The sequence below is a fragment of the Engystomops pustulosus genome, chromosome 7, assembly GCF_040894005.1.
Source record: "Engystomops pustulosus chromosome 7, aEngPut4.maternal, whole genome shotgun sequence".
Taxonomy (NCBI): domain Eukaryota; kingdom Metazoa; phylum Chordata; class Amphibia; order Anura; family Leptodactylidae; genus Engystomops; species Engystomops pustulosus.
In genome coordinates, this window is record NC_092417.1 from 177,427,247 (window position 1) to 177,446,115 (window position 18,869).

Below are 18,869 nucleotides of genomic sequence, written 5' to 3' on the forward strand. Positions count from 1 at the left end.
ACAGCTGATCATTGCAGCCTGGGGGTATAGTAACATCCAGAGAGGTCACCAGAGGTCACAGAGGGCAGAGGGGTCCGTCTGTAACTAGGGGTCGTCTGTAAGTCGGGTGTCCTTAGGTAGACATTTACAGAACAAATCTAACTTCCAACTGCGGAAGGTTTTTTTTTTTTTTTCACAATTCCAGGTTAGGGTGCGGTCACACGTCGCGTTTAACGCATGCGTTTAAAAACGCATTGGAATAGCTGAAGAGTGATTTGCCTAATTAAACACCTCTTAACACTTGTGTTTACAAAACGCATGCGTTAACCGCGATGTTAACGCATGCGTTAACAACGTGTTAACAACAGCATGCGTTAACCGCGATGTTAACGCATGTGTTAACAATGCGTTAACGGTTGCGTCTTGTAAACACAGGTGTTAGCAGCTGTTTAATTAGGCAAATCACTCTCCAGCTATTGCAATGCGTTTTTAAACGCATGCGTTAAACGCGACGTGTGACCGCACCCTTATACTCTGCAAGCTCAGTAGTTTCCTAGGAAGCTCCGTTAATAGTTTCCACGTAGCACTAAACAATAAACTAAAATCTAATTGAAAACCACAAAAAATTGTAATAAAAAGATTTACATAAATTACCATATTTTACTTCTGCCAACCCCAGATCCAACACTCCCCAAAAACACTCTATCCATAATAACAACAGGAAATAGTCCCTCGCTTTGAGTCACCCATGTGACCCCTGTCGTCCCGAGAGGCTCAGACGCCAAAAAAACCACAACCTCTCGGTGGTTTATATGCAAAATTGTGGTGTTTTAGAGAAGGAAATATTTACTCGCGTCTTCCAGGCTTCAGAAGACGGCGGTTTATGGTCGGTCACGACAAAGACATCCTGAGACGGAGAGGATAGAAATTACTAGAGAGATGTCTACCTATTACATATTCATATTTAAATATTTAATTTTCTATAAAAAATAATTGTCATGTGATCAATTATTTAATCCCAGGGGTATACAGAGTGGTGTGGTGTCTCTAATACCAGCGCCCTCTTCAGCTGGTGGTGGACATTACAGGCAGTCCCCGGGTTACCTACAAGATAGGGTCTGTAGGTTTGTTCTTAAGTTGAGTTTGTATGTAAGTCGGAACTGTATATTTTATCATTGTAATCCCAGACAGAACTTTTTTGGTCTCTGTGACAATTGGATTTAAAAAATGTTGGGTTGTCATAAGAATCAGGAGTAACACTAAAGCCTCATTACAGGCGCCTCTGATAACTGTTGTAACTGTTTATTGTAGCCTAGGACTAAAGTACAATAAATTACCAATATGCAGAGGTCCGTTTGTAACTAGGGTCGCATGTAAGTCGAGTGTTCTTAAGTAGGGGACCGCCTGTATTACATCTTTATATTTCTAGCATGATCCTTCTTGCTTCCCATCTTCCCTCCATGATCATTAGGATAAAAGGGTCTCTTAGGATTGCTAGCATTGCTAGTGTGTGTGCTGCATCTGCTGACATGCTGCATCCTCCTAATTTACAGGTGAGAGACACAGACATCAGCTACACAAGTACCTGACATGTTCTGCTGTAACATGGCTGCTGTCTGGAGCTGCTGTATCTCTCCTATACACACACACATGCACACACAGGCTGCAGGGGGCGTGGCCAGCAGCACCAGGAAGCACATCATTATACAGCCTCACATCATTATACAGGCTGTCAGTCATGCACTGGGGGTGTGGCTGTGCCTCCCACTCATGAATAGAGTGGACAGCTTGAATATGCTAATGCTTCATTGGACATTTCACAGGTCATTTGCATACAGCTTTAGGACCTCATTGCTTAGGTTTACAGGCATGTAGAGGGACAATGAAGGGATAGAGGCAATGCTCTCTAATGGCAGTTTATGAAAATATATTTAGTTTAGGGGGGTTATTTTGCATGACGGGTTCTCTTTAAGAACACTCGACTTACATACGACCCTAGTTACAAACGGACCACTGGATATTGGTAATTTATTGTACTTTAGTCCTAGTCCACAAAAATCAGATGTAACAGTTATCAAATGTGTCTGTAATGAAGCTTTAGTGTTAATCCTGATTCTTATAACAACCCAACATTTTTAAAATCCAAAGGTCACAGAGACCTAAAAAGTTCTGGCTGGGATTACAATGATAAAGTATACAGTTCCGACTTACATACAAATTCAACTCAAGAACAAACCTACAGACCCTATTTTGTATGTAATAATAATTCTTTATTTATATAGCGCACACAGATTAAACAGCGCTGCACAAAGCATGGCAATTTGGTCCCTGTCCCCATGAGGCTCACAATCTAAACAACCTAACAGTATGTTTTGGAGTGTGGGAGGAAACCGGAGGAAACCCACGCAAACACGGAGAGAACATACAAACTCAAATAAGGAAAGTATGCTTTTTTTTTTTTTTTGCTACCTCTATCCCAAATCCGGGATAATTTTTTGGAACCAGTTTAATCATGTACTGACACATTCCCTATGGAGTTATGACGTGCCCCCTTTTGTGGAAGTAGTTACCGTATATACTCGAGTATAAGCCGACCCGAGTATAAGCCGAGACCCCTAATTTTACCACCAAAAACTGGGAAAAACTACTGACTCGAGTATAAGCCGAGGGTGGGAAATGCATTGGTCAAACCCCCCCAGTAGTATACAGCCTGCCAGCCCCCAGTAGTATACAGCAGCCCCCTAGTAGTATACAGCAGCCCCCTAGTAGTATACAGCAGCCCCCTAGTAGTATACAGCAGCCGCACAGTAGTATACAGCAGCCCCCTAGTAGTATACAGCAGCCCCCTAGTAGTATACAGCAAACCCCTAGTAGTATACAGCAAGCCCCTAGTAGCATACAGCAAGCCCCTAGTAGCATACAGCAGCCCCCAGTAGTATACAGCAGCCCCCTAGTAGTATACAGCAGCCGCCTAGTAGTATACAGCAGCCCCCTAGTAGTATACAGCAAACCCCTAGTAGTATACAGCAAGCCCCTAGTAGCATACAGCAAGCCCCTAGTAGCATACAGCAAGCCCCTAGTAGCATACAGCAGCCCCCTAGTAGTATACAGCAGCCCCTAGTAGTATACAGCAAGCCCCCAGTAGTATACAGCAAGCCCCCTAGTGGTATACAGCAAGCCCCCTAGTAGTATACAGCAGCCCCCTAGTAGTATACAGCAAGCCCCCTAGTAGTATACAGCAGCCCCCTAGTAGTATACAGCAAGCCCCTAGTAGCATACAGCAAGCCCCTAGTAGTATACAGCAGCCCCCTAGTAGTATACAGCAGCCCCCTAGTGGTTTACAGCAGCCCCCTAGTAGTATACAGCAGCCCCCTAGTAGTATACAGTAACACCCTAGTAGTATACAGCAGCCCCCTAGTAGTATACAGCAGCCCCCTAGTAGTATACAGCAAGCCCCCTAGTAGTATACAGCAAGCCCCCTAGTAGTATACAGCAGCCCCCTAGTAGTATACAGTAACACCCTAGTAGTATACAGCAGCCCCCTAGTAGTATACAGCAGCCCCCTAGTAGTATACAGCAAGCCCCCTAGTAGTATACAGCAAGCCCCCTAGTAGTATACAGCAGCCCCCTAGTAGTATACAGCAAGCCCCTAGTAGCATACAGCAAGCCCCTAGTAGCATACAGCAAGCCCCTAATAGTATACAGCAAGCCCCTAGTAGTATACAGCAAGCCCCTAATAGTATACAGCAAGCCCCTAGTAGTATACAGCAAGCCCCTAGTAGTATACAGCAAGCCCCTAGTAGTATACAGCAAGCCCCTAGTAGTATACAGCAAGCCCCTAGTAGTATACAGCAAGCCCCTAGTAGTATACAGCAAGCCCCTAGTAGTATACAGCAAGCCCCTAGTAGTATACAGCCAGCCTGCCCCCACGGCCCTTAAAAAAATAAACTTATATACTCACCCTCCGATGTCAGCGCGGCTCCCCGATGTTGGCGCGACTTACCGATGTTCCCGATCTCAGCGCGGCTCCCCGATGTCGCCGCGACTTACCGATGTTCCCGATGTCAGCGCATCTTGTCTTCTTTCTTCTCCGCGGCCCCTCTTCATTCTTCCGGCATGGGCGCGGCCATCTCTTCTTCTAGCAGGCACTTAGTGCCCGCTGCTGACGTCATAGTATGCGCGGCCACTAAGAAACCATGGCCGCCTCCATGCCGGAAGATAGAAGAGAGAAGAGGAGCCGCAGAGAAGAATGAAGACGGGACGCGCTGACATCGGTGACATCGGGGAGCCGCGCTGACATCGGAGGGTGAGTATTTAAGTTTATTTTTTTTTTAAGTGGGTAATTTTTTTGTTATAGACTCGTGTATAAGCCGAGGGGACGTTTTTCAGCACATTTTTTGTGCTGAAAAACTCGGCTTATACACAAGTATATACGGTACATCTCTTTTTGTTTGGAAAAGAAATGTCCGAGAGCTTGGTAGATGTGGGAGCATTCCCCTTAAATTAGGAATCTTGACCTATCTTTTGGGACTTTGGGCTGGCTCACCCTTCAGGGACTGTCCTAACCTTTAAGGGAGTGTTAGCAATTATGGGAAACACCTGTATTTTATCAAATAAAGGATGCTGTCAATGAGGTCTGGGCCCCTACATATCAGTGACACGGTCTGCAGTCACATGGTGCAGTGTCCTCTCATTTGCCTTTGGGTTCCCCAATTACCCATCAGTGTATCAGAGGTGTTACCAGAAGTTCCTGTGCCTTTATGCAAAATCCATAACTGGAACCACATCTGCCACATACTACAATCTGTAACAGGCTTCTTTAACCCCTTAAAGACCAGGCCCTTTTTTTGTTTTTGCATTTTTATTTTTCACTTCCCACATTCAAAGATCTTTTTTATTTTTCCATGTACAGAGCTGTGTGATGGCTTATTTTCTGCGTAACAAATAGCACTTCGTAGTGGTAGTATTCAATATTCCATGCCATGTACTGGGAACCTGGAAAAAAATTCTAAATGCAGTGAAAATGATGAAAAAACACATTTGCAACATTTTCTTGTGGGTTTGGTTTTTACAGCTTTCACTGTGTGCCTCAAATGACAGGTCTATTTTCATTGGGTCAGTACGATCACGGGGATACCAAATTTGTATAGGTTTTAAAATGTTTTCATACATTTACAAAAATTAAAAACTCCTGTACAGAAAAAAAATTCTTCATTTTGCCATCTTCTTGCGCCGATAACTTTTTCATACTTTGGTGTGCGGAGCTGTGGGTGGTGTCATTTTTTTTCCGACTTTTGATGTCGTTTTCAGTGCTTTTATTTTAGGACTGTGCGACCTTTTGATCACTTTTTATAGAATTTTTTCTATTTTTCAAAATGGCAAAAAAATGCCATTTGCGACTTTGGGCGCTATTTTCCGTTACGAGGTTAAACGCAGTGAAAAGCAGTTATTATAATTTGATATATCTGCATTTTCGGACGCGGTGATACCTAATGTGTGTATGATTTTTACTGTTTATTTATATTTATATCAGTTCTAGGGAAAGGGGGGTGATTTGAATTTTTATATCATTTTTTTTTTTTTTTACTTTTTTTCATTTATTTTTTTTACTATTTTTCAGACTCCCTAGGGTACTTTAACCCTAGGTTGTCTGATTGATCCTATCATATACTGCCATACTACAGTATGGCAGTATATGGGGATTTTGCATACCATCTATTACAATGTGCAGATCGCACATTGTAATAAATAGCCTAGATCATGATAGCAACGTCATGGCAACGGATCGCCGCTCCCCGGTGATGTCACGGGGAGTGACGATCGGAGCCAAGATGGCGGCGCCCACACGCTGCCAGCTCTTTAATGCCGGCTACGCTGCCGGCGATCAAGGGGTTAAAGCCCGCGATCAGTGCTTGCACCGATCGCGGGTGCTAGCGACGGGCATTTGCTTCATTATGAAGCAAATGCCTGGTGAGTATGAAGAGGGCTCAGCCCGTGAGCCCTCTTCATACTCCCCCATGCGCAGCAAGACGCAAGGTTACGTCTTATTGCGCTATGGGGTTAATTACCAGGGACTGCTACCTCCTCATTCCCTCTAACTATGACTTTACAGACGGGTAATGCACAGGATAGGGTCCATAGGTTTGTTCTTAAGTTGAATTTGTATGTAAGTCGAAACTGTATATTTTATAATTGTAAATCCAGACAAAAAAAAAAAATTGCCCCAGTGAGTTTCACATTTTTTTGCTCTAATGGGACCAAGGATTATCGATAAAGCTTCATTACAGACACCTTACAGCTGATCATTGCAGTCTGGGGGTATAGTAACCTCCAGAGAGGTCACCAGAGGTCACAGGGGGCAGAGAGGTCCGTCTTTAATTAGGGGTCGTCTGTAAGTCAGGTGTCCTTAAGTAGGGGACCGCCTATTCATTGGATCAGTTGATGAGAGTGTATTAGAGTTTTGGTCACTATGTACCGTGTTATATCGGATCCATTACACAACACTGAACTGGTGCCTGACAGACCCTACTGACTTACAATGGGGTCCGCAGAGTTCTGCTAGTTTTCCTGTCAAATATACCAGAATTTACTGAACAACCAAGACTCTGATGCAGATGTGAACAGAGCCTTAGGTCATTAGGCCAAACCATTAAGGGGCAGCGGTGCAAAACAAAAAGCTCATGTAAAATGTATTGGGAGAGGTGGAAGACTTGAAATTTTTTTGTTTTTATTCTGTCTATGGTTAAGGAAAGGGTTAACAGTGTAAAGTTTTGGGTAAAGCGGTCACAGACGGTTACCCACATCGCTGGGGTGAGGGGCACATCTGCTGTGTGTGACTCTACGTGTACATCCAGATCATTGCTAGAAGACGATACAGAGGGAAGAACAGAACAAGGTGAGTGATATACACTGTGTGTAAGGAAACAATGGATTTAAGGGGATAGAACGCCCCTTTAAGACTAAGGCTAGGGATTCTTATAACAACTTTTCCTGCCACTTCAATGACATTTGTGAGTTTAACTATTAACTACAGTGTAAGTGAAGCTGCAACACTGTGACAAAACCCCAGCTCTATTCAGTCATACAGTACATGTAAAACAGGAGTCATTATGTGAATTAACCTGTTTGTGAGGGGTATTTTGGGATATAATTAGGTAAATATGTCATTCACAGAAAGCTGGGGAAATATTTTAAGGTAAAATGTTCCTAGGGGCAGAGATTTCTGGCTATAGATATTGCAATGCGAGTCCTTGTAGCATATATTCTTACTGTCAGTGAATAGAAACCTTATTGTTTACATTTGGAAGCTGTCTTTGATGCAACCAATCAGAGCTCGGCTTTCATTTCTGATACTGTTATAGAAAAGTTAAAGGAGAGCTCTGATTGGTTGCTATGGGCAGCAAAGACTTTATCCAAATGAGGCCTAATAGCCTGTACAAAAATTAGCTTCTGTCATAAAAACAATAAGGTTTCCACTCACTGACAGCAAGGTTAAACTGTTCCTAGTAGCAGTCAGTGAGTGGAAACCTTATTGTTTACATCCAGAAGCTGTTTTTTTGTACAGGCCGTTAGGCCTCATTGAATAAAATATTTGCTCCCTATGGCAACCAATCAGAGCTCTGCCTTTATTTTTTCACAACTGTTTTAGAAATGGTAGCTGAGCTCTGATTGGTTGTTTTAGGCAATATGGCTTGATACCCTGTAAAGCTTATGAATGTAAACAATACAGTTTCCAATCACTGACAGAAAGGGGAGATCTTGAAAATAGATGAGAACTGAAACCCAATTTATAAGGTTTATCTGTGAGGCATACAGAATAGTTTGTGTCACAGCCCGCCATATTTCCGGAATAAACTTTATAGTAGTAGTAAAAGAAACATCTTGCATTATTTAAGACCCTAATACAGACATGGCTGTGACTGCATAGCGTCCTCCTGACCTCGCTGCAGGTTTCTCCATTATTTCTAGGGATTTCTTGCACTTACACAGTAAATTGGGAGCAATAAATTATTTATCCGATAAGAATTCACATAAAACATGAACATCGGCTGCTGTTTACCACCGTCTCTGCTGCGCCGGGGTATTTAAGGTGACCGGAGAGGATGGAGCCAACAGGCAATTAGAATGGAAAACATTAAATTAGCCGCTATGATGATTCGATGTTGGCCCCGTATATATATATATATATATATATATATATATATATATATATATATATAGAATATACACCGAGGATCTAATGACCGGGGGTCATTCACTACATATGGGGGTCAGTTTTATTAGAAAGGTTTAGAATGGAGACCTCTGCATTACAATTATCTGTGGTAATGTACAGTGATAAGCTGAATTAGTCTAGAAGAATAAAACTAAATTCTAAGGTCTTCATGTAGAAATGTTGAGTTATTCAGGTGTAAAAGTCATATATACAGTACCTGCAGGTGAAACTTACTACATCATCTTAAAGGGAACTTGTAAGGGCAATTTGGGACACTAAACCACTGACTAATCCATATGGGCCAGTGGTTTAGCGTCCCAAATTGCCTTTTAGCTAGTCCCTCCTTGCTTGGTATGAAAACATTTTTTAAAAACTTATACTTACAGTATATACTCATGTATAAGCAGAGACCCCTATTTTTAACACAAAAAACTGCGAAAACCTCTTGACTCGAGTATAAGCCGAGCGTGGGAAATGCATTGGTCACAGCCTCCCAGTATATAGCCTGCCAGCCCCCTGTAGTATACGGCCTGCCAGCCCCCTGCAGTATACGGCCTGCCAGCCCCCTGTAGTATACGGCCTGCCAGCCCCCTGTAGTATACGGCCTGCCAGCCCCCTGTAGTATACGGCCTGCCAGCCCCCTGTAGTATACGGCCTGCCAGCCCCCTGTAGTATACGGCCTGCCAGCCCCCTGTAGTATACGGCCTGCCAGCCCCCTGTAGTATACGGCCTGCCAGCCCCCTGTAGTATACGGCCTGCCAGCCCCTGCCCCCAGTATATAGCCTACAAAAAAAAAGTGTACTCACCTTCCGACGCCCAACACGTTTTTTTTGGTGCACCTTTAACCGGGTAGTAAGCTATGAGGCCGGTTGCCCAAAAGTCTGTTTTTGCTGCGAAAAACTAGCTCCGTGCATGTGCTGCATTTACCAGAATGAGTCTAGGACTTCTCAACTGAACTCAGCATGTCAGTTCAGTCCACCAGTTCTAGGTTTAGTTCGGTCCATTAGTTTGACAGAACGATTTCACTCGTGGGCAAACAGGCTAATATCCACGCTGCAGGCCAATACACACTGCAGATTTTTCTCAAGCTTGTGGACTTCTTTAAAAGGGTTTTCCCACTAACTAAAGTTAGGTCAGTGCGGAGACCCCCACATATCGTGAAAACGAGGGGCCCTTCGCCTCTCTGTCAGAGTAATGGAACATTATTCTCTATGGAGCTGACAGAAATTGCCCAGCACCGTGCTCACCGATCTCCTACGGACCCCTCGTTTTCGCAATCTGCAGGGTTCTCAGCACAGAGACCCCCATTGATCAGCAAGTTAGGCCCTTTCCTGTGGATAGGGCCTAACATTAGTTCATGGGAAAACCCCTTTAAAGGGGACCTACCACCACGATTCTACCTCTAAAGGTAGAACGGGTGGTAGGTGGGTGAATGGGACATAAGGATAGCCCTTTTTGGGCTAATCCTTACGTCCCGGCTATCCTTTTGTAAACTTTAATCAGTTGATATGTTAATTTAATTAAGCGGCTACTGGGGCGATGAGTAGCCGGACATGAGGCTACTAGTCGCGGCTACTCCACGCCCCACTAGCCTTGTTCCTCCTCCTACCATGTAATCTTCGGCGCGCAGCACCTCGTAGCTGCGCGCCCTCGTCCGAGCACCCGGCGTCTGCGCATGCGCAGTAGCGCCGGCCTCGGAGCTACGGCCGCGCACCCGTAGGCCTGCGTCCTGCGCGTGCGCAGAATATTCGCACGAGGGCACGCAGCTACGAGGAGCTGCGCGCCGAAGATTACCCGCTAGGCGGAGGAACAAGGCTACTGGGGCGTGGAGTAGCCGCGACTAGTAGCCTCATGTCCGGCTACTCCACGCCCCAGTAGCCGCTTAATTAAATTAACATATCAACTGATTAAAGTTTACAAAAGGATAGCCGGGACGTAAGGATTAGCCCAAAAAGGGCTATCCTTACGTCCCATTCATCCACCTACCACCCGTTCTACTTTTAGAGGTAGAATCGTGGTGGTAGGTCCCCTTTAAGGCTGCATTCATGTTCCAGTTTTGAAGGGCAAATTTAATCGGAACAGTGACAGGGCTTGTCCCAATCATATATGCTTTTCACCTGAAATGAATATGCAATTGGGACAAGACCAGGAACAACCAGAAAAAGTGAACGCAAAATAAATATATAGCGTAACATTGGATTTGGATTTGTTGAATGAACATTTCTGCTGAAGATCTGCAACTAATACGCAGCACATGTATTAAAGTTGACAAACACGGATGCTTGAGCTGCGTTGGAATGCGTTGAGTTTAGCTGCAATACCATGCACTACCCATGGTCAGGAGAGGCACTGTTTTTTGGAAGAAAGCAGCCATGTTTTTCCACCTCCAGACAACCCCTTTAACCCAGATTATTTTTATGCAAGATCTCAGTCCCGTGTGAACATGATCCTACATAACTGCAACACTGTATCCATTACACACAATGATGAATACTAAATATTGAGCAAACTGCAGCAATTTCATCCCAATACTAGAAGCAAGCACTGAAGCACTACAACTTCCAGCATGTCCTTATGACACTGGCATCATAAATAGTTGCATCACATACCTGAGCGTCCCCCAATACACCGACCTATCAGACAGGAACTCATGGAGATGCCGGCCATGGGGGAGAAGTGGCTGATGGGGAATGTAGTTAATGTTTCTATAGGCCACTTTGTAATAAAGAGAGAAATAAACTACATCTCCCATGAAGCATTGCGCTCAGCTTGCCCCCGCTCCAGGACGTTGTGCAAGCGTGCGGCGGTAGCTAGGCAACCAGTGGGTTAACCCTTCCTGTGCTGATAGGTTTACAGAAATAGATATATTTAGGTGAATTCACAACAACATTGGTCGCACAGAGGAGGTTTACTACATTATGTTCCAAATTTTATTGAGACATAAGTATATCCACCATCTTTGTGAGACATTATTTAACTGTGGAGTACTACAAGTCTCAGCATGCCCTGAACTAATTGTCTAGGGCTAAATATCGATTGTCAATAAGCAAGGACAGCAATATATACATACACACACACATATATATATATATATATATATGTATACTGTTCAGTAGGCACTGTAGCCATCACCAGGCCTCAGCAATGGTGGCATCATGTACGGCGCATGATACTGAGCTGCCCCAATTACCTTTACCATCAGTACCGCTACCAACGTATTCCATAAGCAACGCCCTTTGTCCCACCCCCTGTATTCCCACCTAAATGCCCCCCAAACTGTATAATACCCCCGCACTGTAAATAAGACCCTAATTTTGGTCACCAACATATAACGCGACCCTCCACAGCAGTGATGGCGAACATTTTAGCGGCCGAGTGCCCAAACTGCAACCCAAAAGACCCCTTATTTATCGCAAGGTGCCAACCAAAAATTAAAGCAGTAACTTATTGCTCCCTGTTCTTCAATACCGTTTGATCATATTGGCCTCCTTTCCAGTGTCCCTCAGTACACAGAGACTTGTGGGGCCAGCAGAAGGTCTTCCAAAGATATTTCGGCCCTGTCTACTCATTCTCCCTCTTCCTACATACCCAAGTAGCGAAGTAAGTATCACTTAAATATATGACTGAAAGCAGCATCTTGGAAGATTCTTTGAGTCCTGTCTGGTGTGCTTGGGTGATGGCCCGGGTGCCCAAAGAAAGGGCTCTGAGTCCCCCTCTGGCATCCGTGCCATAGGTTCGCCACCACTGCTCCACAGTATAACGCACAGTGTCCTCTGACCCCCCAGTCTGTATCATAACCCCTCATAGACCCTATAAACAATAGCCCTATAATATCCCCCACTAATATGAACCCCCTCCCTTTATTTTAGCTCCCTCTTATAACCCCCCACACACTGCTGCCCCATAATACCCCCTGTTCTATTTGCCCTGATAGCCCTTTTATTTATCCCCCCACCTATAATGCCTTACCTTTCTGTCCACCTCTCATACTGTGGCCATTCTTCCCCGCACATTATAGCACCCCTCTTATTGTCACCCCCTTCTCTGTTCTTCCACACATACTTACCTTCCCCCGTTCCCCCACCGCAGTCCTTCTTCCTCCTTTCACCACAGTATAGCACCTACTGGCCTCCACCACACACAGCCACAACGATGGAGCTCCATGTGGTACCAACTCTATAGAGATTCATTTACCAAGGGTCCGTGGACCGCATTTTTGTCAGGTTTCCTGACTATTTCCGATTTGCGCGGCATTTAAGTGGGGTTTTTGGTGCACGCGTTCGGATTTTAGCGCAATGCGACACAGATCGGGGGCGTGGCTGTCGGACGATCCGACTGATTCGGACTAAGCAAGGGATTAAAAATTGAAATTGTGTCGCAAGACATGCACTTACATACACCCGGAAGAAGAAGGTGAACTCCGGCGGACCTGAGCAGGGAAGCGAGACATGCAGGAAATTGGACGCACAATCATCCTCATGACTTCATCCTCGTCGGACAACGCACTTCAGGGATCGCGACAGGGCCGGGTAAGTAATTCTGCCCCTATGTGCACTTGGAGGACTGACAACATACCTCCTGCCGCCTGCATCAGTGGGGCAAACCCGAAAATCCATGGCTGCCAGACCCGGAATGGTTGGGGGTATGCACCCAACAGTGTCCCATAGCTGCAGTGGACCTGATTTCAACTCTATCTGAGTCTTCGAATGCCGTCCCTCGTTTGGTGCTTAGAGATGTGATAAGATGATTTCATAAATGCTGCCATCCCAAAACCAAAGACAATACAGACCGGAGAAGACTTGCTGTGTTACATTCAGGATAGGTTACTGTTGCTTTTTTATTTATATTTGAAGCCTTCTGGGAGGAAACCCCTAGGAAACCTTGACTGGTGGGGTTACAAAGGGACTAAGTGGGATTGTGTATGGTGAAACGGGACACGGGTTGAGAATTAGGATATGGCTTTACTCAAAATTGCCAAAGTTTTACAAGAGGTGAAATACAGGACAAACTTTTACAATCTTTGCATTGGGACCATCAGAGGACTGGGAGAGGACGGCAGATAATGTAAGGATATGTAGCAGGGCCGGTCCTGATGATATCATGATAAACCATCCAGAGCAGAGACCAAGAGTTTAGTTAGTGATGTTATCACTAAGGAACAATAAGCCTAATAAAAAAAACTTTACATTGTCTCCTACAGGTGTGATGTCCCTTCAGACATTAGTCGCGTCCAATAATACGTCTCTGATCCAGCCGGGATTCTCCTTGTTTCGGTTCGGAAGACATGTCTTCTTCTTTGGACAAAAGGGATGGCCGAAACGCTCCTGCCCCACAGGCGTGTTCCTGGTGGATCTCAAAAGCAACGAGCTGAAACTTCGTTCAACCACTTTCTCCAACGAATCTTCCTACCTCCCACCATTGAGGCATCCGGCCGTCACCAGCCTCGCTGATAAATCGGATGGGGAGATCATCCAATATCTGATCCATGGAGGGAAGACACCAAATAATGAAGTGTCTCAAAAACTCTATATCATCTCAATAGCCTCTGCAGTCAACAAAAAAATAACACTCTGCTGTAGAGAGAAGGATTTAGAGGGTGATATCCCCGCAGCAAGGTACGGCCACTCTATCAATGTGGTCCACAGCAGAGGCAAAAAGGCAGTGGTGATATTTGGTGGAAGGTCCTATGTGCCCTTGAACCAAAGGACGACTGAAAAATGGAACAGTGTTGTTGACTGTGAACCATACATCTACCTCATCGACCTCCAGTTTGGTTGCTCTACCATGCACACTATCAAGGAAATCCAAGATGGACTCTCCTTCCATGTCTCAATATCTCGCAATGATACGGTCTACATTATTGGTGGACATTCACTTGAAAATAACATCAGGTCTACAAACGTCTACAAGGTCAATGTGGATCTTCTTCTTGGAAGTCCAGCCATAACTTGTAACATTCTTCAAAGTCGCCTATCTTTATCAAGTTCGATTGTAACCCAGACCTGCCCAGATGAGTTTTTTATTGTTGGTGGTTATGAGTCCGACAGTCAGAAGAAGATGACTTGTCACAAAGTTCTCATAAGTGGCAACAACATTGACTTTGAGGAAGTAGAAGCTCCTGACTGGACGGGGGAAATTAAACACAGCAAGACATGGTTTGGGGCAGATATGGGTCATGGCACTGTACTTTTAGGCATCCCTGGAGACAATAAGAACCAAAATTCAGACAGCAGCTTCTTTTTCTACCTGCTTAGTCACGGAGAAGAAGACAACTTGATGGCTCAGTCGTGTAGCCAAGGATCTCTTGATGACCAAGAAGACTCCATGCCTCTTGAAGATTCTGAAGAGTTCATGTTCAGCGGAGGTGGGATCATTTCAGATGAAGACATTTACAATGAAGATGATGAAGAAGACGAGTCAGAAACCGGTTACTGGATCACATGCTGCTCTGACTGCGACCTGGATATCAACACGTGGGTTCCGTATTACTCAACAGAACTCAACAAACCCGCCATGATCTACTGCTCTGGCGAAGATGGACATTGGGTTCATGCCCAATGTATGGACCTCTCAGAACATATGTTGATCAATCTGTCCGAAAACAACATCAAGTATTTCTGCAATGAACATATAAAGTTGGAGAGGGGTCTCCAAACGCCCAAGAAGATGACCCCTGTTATGAAACCACCACTGAAGCGAGTAGGTCGAAAACCATCCATCAGCAGAATGTCACCATCTAAGAAGTCGTTCCTCAGACGCTTGTTTGAGTAGACCCTTTATGATGATGTCATGGGGGTAAATTTGATATTTATCGATTGTAATATTACAGATTTACCATGTAATGCCGCCTAGAGGTAGATTAGGGTAATGCAGGGTTGTGCATTATAATATAACATACTGATCGATATTAAAATTTTGCGCATTCCCCTTATTAACTGTTCAGGATGTTTCTTCAACGATAAAGGGATGGGATCTATAATATTGTATGAGGTATATATATATATTTTGTTATTTATATTTTTTAGGACCCAAGACATAATAACCAATGACCTCAGATCCAGCCAAGACTTTCACCAATTTGATTGGGTGGTTTGCAAAAAGTTTGAAAAATATTAATAAAATAGTATCAATGTAAATCTTTGTGTCTGCCAATATTTTCCCTAGATGCAATGCAATCAGCTAATTTAGGTGGTCTTACTCCTCCAGTAAGCGCCATTTAATTTTTGTAGACGTCTGATGCCAAGTCCTGTTCAGGAGGTTGGGGCTGAGCTGTAATACCAAGCACAACCACTATAAAGTGTATGTCACTTTGCTCAGTAAGGAGTGAAGAAATTGTAATTCTGAATGCTAAGGATAGGTGAGCAATAAAAATTCAAAGATTGACCCATGACTATTGACCAAGCCTTATGACTATTATGAAGTTTCCAAGATATTCCCAGTCTAATCCTTATGTTAATGAGGCAGTTGGTGCACCCAGAATGTGTCCTTAGTACCCGGAGCACTGCTATTCCTGCTTAAATCACTTCCATATTCTACTGTTGGCACGCTAGAAAAATCTCCTTCTTATCGGATGTAGAGGGCACTGGATCAGGCAGTAATAGCAGTGCTCCGGATGCACCAACTGCCTCATTAGCATATGGATTCAAATGGGAATTTCACAGAAATGGTATAATGGATAAAAATAAAAGATATTTTTTAAATCACATTTCTCTCCACGGATTATAATGTTTGGGGAGGTGTTAGACTCACTGTAAGGCATGTTGATGGTGCCACAGCCTTTGTTGGATATAACCCCCTCCCCAAATGAATCACCCAAAGAAGAAAGGGGTTAGGGCAAATCCTGTTACCTTTTTTTATTTTTAAATACCATGGGACACTACCTTACACAGACTGCAGAGAGCACAGCAGTGTGAGGACACACTGCCAGTGCACTTGGAAAAGCTACAATCCTACAATATTAATATATCACAGTCCTGCTGCTACTAACAACATACACAGAAGTACGATAACACTTATATCAAGGATTGTTACCTACATTAGAACGCATTCCCAGTCCATATTTCAGCCTCATAGACAAGGAATAGAATAGCTGGAAATAAGCTGGACCCCTTTAAGGTAAATTTCATAAATTAATGAAGAAACTCCTTCATCTGTTTCCTGTATCATAACCTTCACTTTCCAGTTTTATTGTCCTCCGGTTCTTCATTCCTCCCACAATTTTGATATTTACTCACAATGACATTTATTATTGAGCTTTACATGGAATAATGTAGATCTCTATCTGTGTCACAGAGTCGACGAAGCAGCCAATAAGACGTGACTGCAGCTTCATGGTGTCCGTGTGCTGCTCATTGCATACATGATTTCATATGTCAACATTCATCATATGACATTATATACAGGATCACCAGGAGGAAACACAATACCAGACCGTGCTATACGACCTCTATTGTCATATATAACTTTCATGTGTACTCCCACATAGATGACTAATAAAATGATACATGTTTATATTATCTTTATAAAATGTAACTACTATAATACTGCCCCCTATGTACAAGAATATAACTACTATAATACTGCCCCCTATGTACATGAATATAACTACTATAATACTGCCCCCTATGTACAGGAATATAACTACTATAATACTGCCCCCTATATACAGGAATATAACTACTATAATACTGCCCCCTATGTACAAGAATATAACTACTATAATACTGCCCCCTATGTACAGGAATATAACTACTATAATACTGCCCCTATGTACAGGAATATAACTACTATAATACTGCCCCCTATGTACAGGAATATAACTACTATAATACTGCCCCCTATGTACAGGAATATAACTACTATAATACTGCCCCTATGTACAGGAATATAACTACTATAATACTGCCCCTATGTACAGGAATATAACTACTATAATACTGCCCCCTATGTACAAGAATATAACTACTATAATACTGCCCCCTATGTACATGAATATAACTACTATAATACTGCCCCCTATGTACAGGAATATAACTACTATAATACTGCCCCCTATGTACAGGAATATAACTACTATAATACTGCCCCCTATGTACAAGAATATAACTACTATAATACTGCCCCCTATGTACAGGAATATAACTACTATAATACTGCCCCTATGTACAGGAATATAACTACTATAATACTGCCCCCTATGTACAGGAATATAACTACTATAATACTGCCCCCTATGTACAGGAATATAACTACTATAATACTGCCCCTATGTACAGGAATATAACTACTATAATACTGCCCCTATGTACAGGAATATAACTACTATAATACTGCCCCCTATGTACAAGAATATAACTACTATAATACTGCCCCCTATGTACAGGAATATAACTACTATAATACTGCCCCCTTTGTACAGGAATATAACTACTATAATACTGCCCCCTATGTACAGGAATATAACTACTATAATACTGCCCCCTATGTACAGGAATATAACTACTATAATACTGCCCCCTATGTACAGGAATATAACTACTATAATACTGCCCCCTATGTACAGGAATATAACTACTATAATACTGCCCCCTATGTACAGGAATATAACTACTATAATACTGCCCCCTATGTACAAGAATATAACTACTATAATACTGCCCCCTATGTACAGGAATATAACTACTATAATACTGCCCCCTATGTACAGGAATATAACTACTATAATACTGCCCCCTATGTACAAGAATATAACTGCTATAATACTGCCCCCTATGTACAAGAATATAACTACTATAATACTGCCCCCTATGTACAAGAATATAACTGCTATAATACTGCCCCCTATGTACAGGAATATAACTACTATAATACTGCCCCCTATGTACAAGAATATAACTACTATAATACTGCCCCCTATGTACAGGAATATAACTACTATAATACTGCCCCCTATGTACAGGAATATAACTACTATAATATTGCCCCCTATGTACAGGAATATAACTACTATAATACTGCCCCCTATGTACAGGAATATAACTACTATAATACTGCCCCCTATGTACAAGAATATAACTACTATAATACTGCCCCCTATGTACAGGGATATAACTACTATAATACTGCCCCCTATGTACAGGAATATAACTACTATAATACTGCCCCCGATGTACAGGAATATAACTACTATAATACTGCCCCCTATGTACAGGAATATAACTATTATAATACTGCCCCCTATGTACAGGAATATAACTACTATAATACTGCCCCCTATGTACAAGAATATAACTACTATAATACTGCCCCCTATGTACAGGAATATAACTACTATTATACTGCCCCCTATGTACAAGAATATAACTACTATAATACTGCCCCCTATGTACAAGAATATAACTACTATAATACTGCCCTCTATGTACAAGAATATAACTACTATAATACTGCCCCCTATGTACAGGGATATAACTACTATAATACTGCCCCCTATGTACAGGAATATAACTACTATAATACTGCCCCCTATGTACAGGAATATAACTACTATAATACTGCCCCCTATGTACAGGAATATAACTATTATAATACTGCCCCCTATGTACAGGAATATAACTACTATAATACTGCCCCCTATGTACAAGAATATAACTACTATAATACTGCCCCCTATGTA

General features: G+C 43.0%; 2 protein-coding genes across 9 annotated transcripts in view; one reads left to right on the top strand and one right to left on the bottom strand.

The window, feature by feature from the left end:
• Nucleotides 1-10,980, bottom strand: part of IFTAP (intraflagellar transport associated protein) — a 37,018-nt gene extending 26,038 nt beyond the window's left edge. For all 3 annotated transcript variants that reach the window (XM_072119034.1, XM_072119036.1, XM_072119033.1), the window contains exon 1: nucleotides 10,804-10,980. In XM_072119034.1, the coding sequence (XP_071975135.1) occupies nucleotides 10,804-10,861 (58 nt within the window). In that variant the 5' untranslated portion in view covers nucleotides 10,862-10,980. The remainder of the gene's footprint in view (nucleotides 1-10,803) is intronic.
• RAG2 (recombination activating 2) lies at nucleotides 6,460-15,307 on the top strand. Of its 6 annotated transcripts, none has more exons than XM_072119029.1 (3): nucleotides 6,460-6,874; nucleotides 13,395-14,893; nucleotides 15,220-15,307. In XM_072119029.1, the coding sequence occupies exons 1-3, from the start codon at nucleotides 6,718-6,720 to the stop codon at nucleotides 15,241-15,243; spliced, it is 1,680 nt and encodes a 559-aa protein (XP_071975130.1). In that variant the 5' UTR covers nucleotides 6,460-6,717; the 3' UTR covers nucleotides 15,244-15,307. The 6 variants fall into 6 exon arrangements, with proteins under 6 accessions (XP_071975130.1, XP_071975129.1, XP_071975128.1 ...); XM_072119028.1 differs by having other exon boundaries at nucleotides 13,395-14,989; nucleotides 15,220-15,283; XM_072119027.1 differs by having other exon boundaries at nucleotides 6,461-6,874; nucleotides 13,395-15,287.
• Nucleotides 15,308-18,869: the final 3,562 nt, after the last annotated feature.

What these genes read in the sequence shown, in the direction of transcription:
- RAG2 (XM_072119028.1), top strand. Translation starts at nt 6,718, where the DNA reads ATGGTTAAGGAAAGGGTTAACAGTGTAAAGTTTTGGGTAAAGCGGTCA. An exon ending in AGAGGGAAGAACAGAACAAG is followed by an intron (nt 6,875 to 13,394) that starts GTGAGTGATATA and finishes TGTCTCCTACAG; the next exon opens with GTGTGATGTCCCTTCAGACA.